This window comes from Nannospalax galili, unplaced genomic scaffold (genome assembly GCF_000622305.1).
Source record: "Nannospalax galili isolate Female #2095 unplaced genomic scaffold, S.galili_v1.0 scaffold1525, whole genome shotgun sequence".
NCBI lineage: Eukaryota > Metazoa > Chordata > Mammalia > Rodentia > Spalacidae > Nannospalax > Nannospalax galili.
This window is the reverse complement of record NW_008352543.1, coordinates 121,308-131,265: the sequence shown is the minus strand read 5'-3', so window position 1 is coordinate 131,265 and position 9,958 is coordinate 121,308. Positions and strand designations below refer to the sequence as shown.

The following is a 9,958-nucleotide window of genomic DNA, read 5'->3' as shown; positions in this document are numbered from 1 at the left end:
TTCTGGTCAGTGGAGTAGCTGGACTTGGGCATCACATAAATGAATGTGATGGTTCCATAGAACAGAGTGACTGCAGTGAGGTGGGAGGTGCAGGTGGAGAAGGCCTTCTGGCGGCCCTCAGTGGAGCGCATCTTCAGGATGGTGATGAGGATGTAGGTGTAGGAGACAGCTATGACTACAACTGTGATTAATATAGTAGTCCCAGAAGAAAAAGTGGTAACAGCTGTGAAGACACTGACATCAGAACAGGAGAGTTCAACTAAAGGAGTAAAGTCACAGAAAAAGTGATTGACTCTGTTTGATCCACAGAAGACAATAGAAACAAAGGAAAGGGTACAGGAGGAAGGAATAAGAAAACCACTCATGTAAGCTCCTATAAGCAACTGAACACAGACTTGTGTGGACATTTTTGTTGAATAAAGCAGTGGGCTACAAATTGCCACAAAGCGATCATAAGCCATCACAGCCAGAAGACAGCATTCAACTGTCCCAAAGAAAGCAACTGAGTCAAGCTGGATGATACACCCAAGGTAGGAGATGGTACTCCTCTCCATCAGGAAGTTAACAAGCATGTTGGGTGTAACTGAAGATGAATAACCAATGTCAGTAGAAGCCAAGTGACTCAGAAAAAAGTACATGGGGCGGTGGAGCTGAGGAGAGATTCTGATTAGCAGAATTGTGCTGAGATTTCCAGACAGGGTCACCAGGTAGATGCACAAGATAATGATGAAGAGAAGGATTTGAAGGACTGGGTCATCTGTTAAGCCATCTAAAATGAACTGTGTCACTGCAGTATGGTTCCCATGTGCCAGGAGAGCCATGGGATAATGTAGTTGTTTCCCCAAAAGCTTTGATGAAGATATGAAGGAATTCATAAACAGGTAGTCTCATTCTCATTAAAATATACATTAACAAAAAACATGAAAGAAAAATTTTGTGTAAAATTTAGGTTTTTCTCTGAACTTTCAATGTGCATTAGTGCACAATGAGTGTGCTAATTCCACCCCCCCACTAGAAATTAGCTTCATCTAATGTTTGGCTTTTCTTTTAAATTTTTATGTACTAAAATATACATTATTGTCTTCAAACCTAAGAATTTTAAAATCTGAGACTCATGAAAGTAACCAAATAATAAAAGTGCAGCACATAGGATTATGTAATGAAGAGTTAAATATTTGATAACTGTCAGGGAATGCTTGCTAAATCACTAGCTGGAGATTTAAATTTTATGTGTCATGTTATTTTCACTTCCATGAAATTACTTGTTAGTTCCAATTTACAGTTGAGAAAATTTAATTTAAAAATAATATGTAACTTAATTTTCCATAGAAAGTAGTAAAATTAGACATGTACACAGGCACATGGACCACAGTCAATTCCTTCTAGTAATTATACCATACATGAAGCATTACAATGAAGTTGAAAGCACATGGAAATTGGAGTGGATAGCACGGCTGCCTTTCCGCTTTCTGATGACTTATATGTAAAAGAAGTTCTTGAGTAGTGACATTGTTTACACAGTCTATCAGTTAAGCATGTTTTAATCAACTTAAAAAAATAATTTTCTTGTTAGAAATGGGAAGAATAGAAATAACCAATATCATTATAAGCAGAAGTATCTACTATAAATATATTAAATATTTAATACATCTAAATAGCCATTGCCTGTTTGAAATATCAATATATTTATCATGTAGACATGGGAATAATATTTAGAATACAGTTTTAGTGTTTATTTAGTTAGAAATGTCAAGTCCTTTCTTAACTTAAATGTGTTTTCTAACCGAAGTATGTTGAAATTAAATAGTCTTATTTTCAACAGAGTACACTGGTGAATAAATATTCCCCTAAAAATTTAAGAAGTTCACCTGCTAGATGGAGGTTGGCTGTCATCTCCTGAAATATTTGGCTTCATATTCTCATGTTGTCCAAAGTGTCTGGACCCTGTTATGCTCAAACATTCAGTCAAAAAACAAAGCATGCCTTTCCACAATATATACACTGACATTAAGCCACCGATGCACTTCAAACTGGTGAATTTATTAGAATTTTGACTGAGTGCTAAATTTATATGCTTTCAAAACCTATATTGAGTTTTTGTCTTCTAGGTGGACGAATGAATAAGAATATTTGAAAACTTGGTTTTATTCCTGATTATTCAGAAGAATTTAACTATGGAAATATAAGTTCAGGCTACAACAGTCTTTTACTTTCATTACCTGGTTGATGGCATGATTCCTACTGGCTTATTTCTCAATTATGGTTTATAAATACAGACACCCTTTAAAAAACAGATATACTTTTAATGAATAAAATTCAAAAATCTTACCTCTTGAAATGAGAATTCACTGTAAAATAAGAAAGTCAAGTTTGTTATGATTTTATAGCTGCTAAGCTGTCCTCTACTATCACAGTTTATCACTAGGATCAGTCTCTGAGGAGGTTCTGCATTCAAGTGTGAATTCAAATCACAAGGGATTGTTGCCTCCTTCCCTGATGAGCACTGAGCAGTTCCTTTCACACAAACACAACTAATTTACAAGGAATGTCAATCTCAACTGATCTCTCTCTTTGTTTTCATTTTCTGTATGTACTGGTGCATGTTCACTTGATAATCATGGAAATTGATAATAAATTATCTCAAGTTAATATTAGTTCTCAGTTTATCTGCCATTTCAAGTCAGAAGATACCAAAGAATGCAAAGTGAACTGTTTTGGATTTTTTTACTCATTGACCATTTATTTTATTGGTATTTTGTAGTCATTGATGTAAGATAACCTGCTGCAATCCAGCTGCAGGTGATCCTAAAACCTGAGTGTGAAGGGTAGGGGATGAAGGAAAAAGTCACAGAAACAGCTGAGATCAAGAGGACATGTAGGCTGATGACCAAACAGGCACTTTATTGCAGAATTGCAGTGCTTTTTTACATTGCCTCAAAGCAGGAAAATCTCACTATAGATATATAGCACAAAACTACAAGTTCTTTTGAACAGTGCAGTTTCAGTAATCACAGTTTCATTAATCACATGCACTTGTATCAGCCGTAGCCAAACCAAACTTCTAAGACAAAGACATGTACCTATGAAGAGTTCTATTTATCATATGAAGTTGTATAAGCAGCACCCAAACAGAACTTCTAAGAGAAAGGCGTTCACTTGGAGACTGATTATCAGAGCTGGACCTATACAGTTTCAGTCCCTGATCAGGTAAGACAAACCTTGCCAATATTCCATTTGCTGCCCTCCTGGGGCTGGGCTGCCTGCACCTGGCAGCCATGAATAGTCAGCTCCCAATAAATAAATAAATATACATATATATATAATATAACATAAAATATAATACATAATATAATTAATATATAAAATTGGAATTTGAAATCTGGGCTTTTTATCCAAATTATAGTGAATAATTAGAAAAATACATTTATATTTTCACAAAGAGTGAAAACACTTGAATATTTTAAACATGAAAACTAGCTGAGTAAGGTAGGTGTTCCAGGTAAGCAAATAATAATAACAGAGTACCATAATGAATGAAAGGAAATAACATAATCATTTATAACTTAATTCAAACAAAATTAGCTTTGTTTTATCATTTAGGAACATAATAAGTGAAATATTAAATATCAGAAACTATTAAAAATAGTTAACTATAAAGGAGTTTAAGGACCGCTGCACCTTGATTTCCCTACAGCCTGAAAAACTTCAGTTTCCAACATTCCACACACTGTTCCCTTCTAGCCTTGGGCACAAACCCACTTTTGCTCTCTGTGCCTCAGATCTCTAGACAACTGTCTTAGTTAAGACCCACCCATTGCATCCTGATCCCCGGCACTCAGATCAGCTCAATTTTTCATTCCAGTTCATTAGACCCTGCACAGGCTGTCCACACTCCCACCTTGTCTTTGCCTTCCTAATACCAACCTTCTATCCTGACTGTCCCCACCCCTACCTTACCTTGGATTCCTGAGACCAGCCTTCTCCCTTCATAAGTCTGAAGTCCTGCCCACTGTGCCTTGATTGAGAAGATATCACACTCATGAACATATATGCACCAAACTCTGGGGCACCCAATTTCATAAAAACAGTACTCCAGGACTATAAAACAGATCAACCCCAACACAGTAATAGTAGGTGAATTCGATATGCCATTATCTACAATAAACAGATCACCTGTCCAAAAAAATAAACAGGTATCTGAATTAAATGACATAATACATCAAATGGACCTAACATACGTGCAATATTCTACCCCAGCACCAAAGAATACACTTTCTACTCAACAGCCTATGCAAGTTTCTCTAAATTGACCACATGCTGGGATAAAAAACAACCTCAACAAATACAAAAATTGAAATAATTCCATGCATTATATCAGACCACAGTGCTATTAGGCTTATATTCAACAACCAAATAAACTCTAATAACTACACAAATTAATGGAGATTAAACAACACAGTCCTGAATGATGCGAAGGTCAAAGAAGAAATTAAGACAGAATTAAAAGTATTCCTGGAAATAAGTGAAAATGATAATACAACACAGCAAAACCTCTGGGACAATTTGAAAGCAGGTCTAAGAGAAAAGTTCATAGCTATAAGTGCCTACATTTAAAAAAATCAGAAAGAGAACAAATAAACAACATTTCAACGCAAGACATGGCAGCTAACAACTGTCCGTAACTCTAGTTCCAGGGGATTCGATGGCATCTTCTGACCTCTGAAGACATTGAACAACAGAGGTGCACCTTCCTACATGCCAGCAATACATTGATACACATAAAAAATGCATTCAGTAAAGTGGCAAGTTACAAAATCTACTTACAAATATCAGTAGCTTTGGACGCTCACAACCTGAGTACATTCAATCTCCCATCCCCACATCCTATTCTCTTCTAGCCTTGGGCACAGGCCTGCTTCTTCTCTTAGAACCCCAGCTCTCTGGACTGCCATCTTAGTCCAGACTCACCCACTAAGTTCTGATACCCAAGACTAACTCAATTCTTCAGTCTAGTTTCTTAGAGCCACATTAGGCTGTCCCCACTCCCCAACTTGCCTTTAAAATCCTGACAGCAGCCTTCAACCCTGGGTGTCCCCACAACCTGCCTGGGATTCCTGAGACCAAACTTCTTCCCTGGTAAGTCTGATCTCACCCACTGCACCTTCACTCCTACAACCTGAGCAAATTCAATCTCCCAGCCTACAAATCCTGTTCTAGCCTTGGGCACCTGCCTGCTTCCACTCTTAACACCCCAGATCTCTGGACTTCCATCTTAACCCAGATCGCCCACTGTGTCCTGATCCCAAGGACCCAGACAAGCTCAGTTATTCAATCTAGTTTCTTAGAGACTTTACAGCATGTCCAAATCCTCACCTTGCCTTTGCACACCTGAGACCAGCCTTCTATCCTGGCTGTCCACCACTCCAATTTGCCTTGAATTCCCAAGGCCAACCTTTTTCCCTGGTAAATCTAATTCTACCCACAGCACCTTTACTCCCCTACAACCTGAAAAACATCAATCTGGACCCCACATCGTGTTCTCCTTCTAGCCTTGGGTACAGGCCCACTTTTGTTCTTGGCATGCCAGAACTCTGGAATGTCATCTTAACTCTGTGAGGTAGTGAGGTTTCCAAGTCATGCCTTGTTCTTCTTCCTATACTGGAACCACCTACAGCCCCTCCTGCTACTGCAGTGTTAGGTTTCCCTGAACTTTAGTAGGGGACCAGACTTTTGCAGACTGCCTTAGATCACCTGAATCCAACCTCCACCTAGCAGACTTCCCAAATTGTGCTGTGCCTGCTGACTAGAGGGGCTGAGGTCTTAGAATGAAGCCTGAGAGCATCTGATCCTCATCTGACATGGGCCTCTGGGGGAACTCCTGAGTAGCTGGACTAGAGCTCCTCCAATATAACTCAAAAGAGAGAACCTGAAGCCTAGACCAACCAGCTTTTCATACCCAATAAGAAAACAACAAAGTAACATCAAGTATACAAACAGAAACAGACTTAAACTAAAAAAATGGAAGGCTTGAGTCTCACAACAGAATCAGAAACAACAAAAGAAATCCACATCAAATGGACTTAACAGACATCTACTGAGTATTCCACACAAGCACCAAAGGACATACTTTCTACTCAGCACCCTGTGGAACCTTCTCCAAAATCGACCATATACTGGGGCAAAAAACAAACCTCAACAAATACAAAAAGAATGAAATAATTCCACGCATTCTATCAGACCACAAGGCAATAAATCTTAACACCGGAAGAAGCCCTAGTTATCACATGAACACATGGAGATTAAACAACACACTCCTAAATGATCAATGGGTCAAAAGAAATTAAGAAAGAAATAAAAGTATTCCTGGAGCTAAATGAAAAATACAATACAATACAATACAATACAATACAATACAATACAATACAAAAAAATCTCTGGGGCACTTAAAAGCATTCTTTCGAGTGAAGTTTATAGTTCTAAGTGCCTATGTTACAAATTCAGAAAGAATACAAATAAATGACTTAACATTGCAATTCAAGGCACTTGAAAGGCAGCAGCAAATGCAACCCAAAACAAGCAGACTAGAAAAAGTAACAAAAATCACAGCAGAAATTAATGGAATAGAAACAAAGAAAACAATACAAAGAATCAAGGAATCTAAGAGCAGGTTCTTTGAAAAGATAATCAAGATAGACATACCCTTAGCCCAGTTAACCAATAGAAAGAAAGAACTCCAAATCAAGAAAATCAGAGATGAAAGGGGAAACATTATAATAGACAACAAAAAGATACACAACATTATTAGGGAATACCTTAAACACTACTACACTACTAAATACGAAAACCTAAAAGAAATGGATGTGTATCTAAAATCATGGGAATTACCAAAACTAAACCAAGAAGAGATCAACAGCTTAAACAGGCCCATAACATGTATGGAGATTGAAACAGTGATACAAATCCTCCCCACTAAAAAAGGCCAGGCCTAGATGGATTCAATGCAGAATTCTCCCAGACATTTAAAGAAAGATCTATACCCAATACTACTTAATTTATTCAAACAGAGAGAAACCAAGGGAGATTTTTCCAAATTCCTATCATGAAGCCAGCATCACTCTAATACCAAAACCAGAAAAGACACAACCAAAAAGAAAACTATAGACCTAAATGAACACAGATGAAAAAATTCTCAACACAATGCTTGCAAACTACATACAGACACACATCAAAAATATCGTTCACCATGCTCAAGTCATCTTTATTCTAGAGATGAAGGGATGGTTCAATATATGTAAGTGAATAAACATCATAAACCACATAAATGGACTCAAAGACAAAAACCACATGGTCATATCAATAGATGCAGAGAAAGCCTTTGATAAAATTCAACATGCATTTATGATAAAAGCCCTAGAGGGAATTGGACTGGAGGGAACATACCTCAATGTAAATAAAGCTATGTAGAACAAACCCACAATCAACATCGTTCTAAATGGAGAAAAACTGGAAGGAAGCATTTCCATAAATCAGGACCGCACAAGGCTGTCTGCTATCTCCGCTAATTTTTAATATAGTGCTTACTAGAGCAATGAGACAAGAGAAGCAAACTAAGAGAGTTCTAATTGGAAATGACGTCAAATTATTCCTTTTTGCAGATGATATGTTATTATATATGAAATGCCAAAAATTCCACCATAAAACTCCTAGAAATGATTAAGACTTTCAGTAAAGTGGCAGATTACAAACTTAATCTACAAAAATCAGTAGCCTTTCTATATATCAATATCAACCAATTGCAGAAATAGAGAATGAGAGAAAACTTCCCATTCACAATAGCATCGAAAAAATAAAATATCTCGTAATAAACCTGACAAAAGACATCAAAACATCTCTACAATGAAAAATTAAAATCTCTAAAGCAAGAGATTGAGGAAGAGAAGAGAAGATGGAAGGACTACCTTTGCTCAGGAATTTAAAAACTAATATTGCAAAAAGAACCATCCTACCAACAGCAATATATAGATTCAGGGCAATCTCAATTAAAATCCCCATGATATAATTCACAGAATTAGAAAAAATCAATCCTAAAATTCATATGGTAGCACAGAAGACCCTGCAGAGCCAAAGGTACACACTGAACCCAGGAGCCTGGGGACTCTATTCCTAACAAGAGAACTGTGTCTTTTCCCATTGGTGGCTAGAGCCTTTACCAGCTGAGGTGTCTTGGAGTTTCAGTTCTCAGAGTTTTACATCTTTAGATTTAAAACACTTATGTATATTTTACTATAAATATAAGTAAATAAACTTTATTCACGATTTGTTGAAATTTTCTCACATTTCAGTTTTAAAATTTTAATACAGACTCAATGCACACAAATATATAAACACTGAGATTCAGGGTAAGATATTATTTTATTCCAAACTTTTCTTGACTGATATGTTTGTTTATAATGTCTTCCAGGTATGTGTGAAACAAAATACAGTCACATATCTATAAATACATTCTTACAATGTCTTCATCACAGCTTTGTCCAGACAGAAGTTACAGTGTCCCATGGATTTTCTGGTGGATGAGAATTATACAACAGTGAGACAGTTCATTTTGCTTGGCTCAACAGATGACCCAGTACTTAGAGTCATCCTCTTCATCATCATCCTGTGCATCTACTTGATGACCCTGTCTGGAAAACTCGACACAGTCCTTCTAATCAGAATCTCTCCTCTGCTCCCTCACACTGTGTACTTTTTCCTGAGCCACTTGGCTTCTACTGACATTGACTATTCATCTTCTGTCACACCCAATATGCTTGTCAGTTTCTGGGTGGAGAGAAATTCATACAATCATCTATATTGGATGCCCCATTCAGCTTGGCTCAGCTGTTTTCTTTGGGACAGTTGAGTGCTACCTACTGGCTATCATGGCTTATGACTGCTTTGTGGCAATCTGTAGTCTATTGCTTTATTCAACCAAAATGTCCACACAAGTGTGTGTTTGGTTGCTTATAGGATCTTAGATGGGTCATTTTCTTAATGTTTTCTCTTTTGCGATTTCCTTTTTCTCTTTTCTCTTCTGTGGAACAAATATAATCAATCATTTTTTTCTGTGATTTTACTCCTTTATTTGAACTCTGAAGATGCGCTCCACTGAGGGCCGCCAGAAGGCCTTCTCCACCTGCCCCTCCCACCACACTGCAGTCACTCTGTTCTATGGGACCACCACATTCATTTATGTGATGCCAATGTCCACAAGTAAACATGAGAAAATATCCATTTCCTTCAAAAATATTTGTTAAACATTTGTCTTATTCTACAAACTGAGTGAACACTGAATATAGTTTGATAAAAATAGAATTCTTATGACATTTATATTTCTGTGTGCAAGACACAGGAGAATGAATGAACATATTTAATACAGAACATAGTAAGTAGTGAGGAGGGAATATTTTCCCCATGCTAGAATGCACTGACACCTCCATTCAGTAACCCTAGATATCACACACCACAGCACTAACTCTGATTACACCAGGAAGAAGTGAAATCATGTTGAGACATGCAGTGTCAGGATAATTCCTTCACTGTCCCTTTTGATGAGGAGTCATGTGACTTTAGGAAGCAAGTTTCCTGTATTATATTCACCTGATAGTTGCCATTGAAATAGATGCAGAAAGCTGCACTAAGTGCTATCATTTATTAATAGGGAATATAGCAATATCACAGCAATCACTAGTCCACAGTGGAAAGTGGACTTTTAGAAGAGTTGTGAAAAGACATTTACTCTTCCCAGATACAGTACCAAAACAGACAGAAGAAAAGACTCCATGCCTGTCTACCTTAGTGTGTTTATTGAGGTTCCTTAGAGTAACATGGGTGAAAGGTTAATTTCAGGACTGTAGGTGATACAAAAGCATCTGCATCACTGGACATCCCACCCCTGCATGAGTGATGATTCAGGAAGCTG

The 9,958-nt window shown here is 37.3% G+C and overlaps 1 protein-coding gene and 1 pseudogene across 1 annotated transcript; one reads left to right on the top strand and one right to left on the bottom strand.

Moving 5' to 3' along the window:
* Positions 1-2: 2 nt before the first annotated feature.
* LOC103747229 (olfactory receptor 502-like) lies at positions 3-821 on the bottom strand (the record flags this gene model as incomplete). The annotated part of the gene is made up of 1 exon (XM_008849573.1): positions 3-821. A coding segment is annotated over exon 1 (819 nt), but the record flags the coding sequence as incomplete, so codon positions are not given.
* Positions 822-8,554: 7,733 nt separating this feature from the next.
* Positions 8,555-9,293, top strand: LOC103747228 (annotated as a pseudogene).
* Positions 9,294-9,958: the final 665 nt, after the last annotated feature.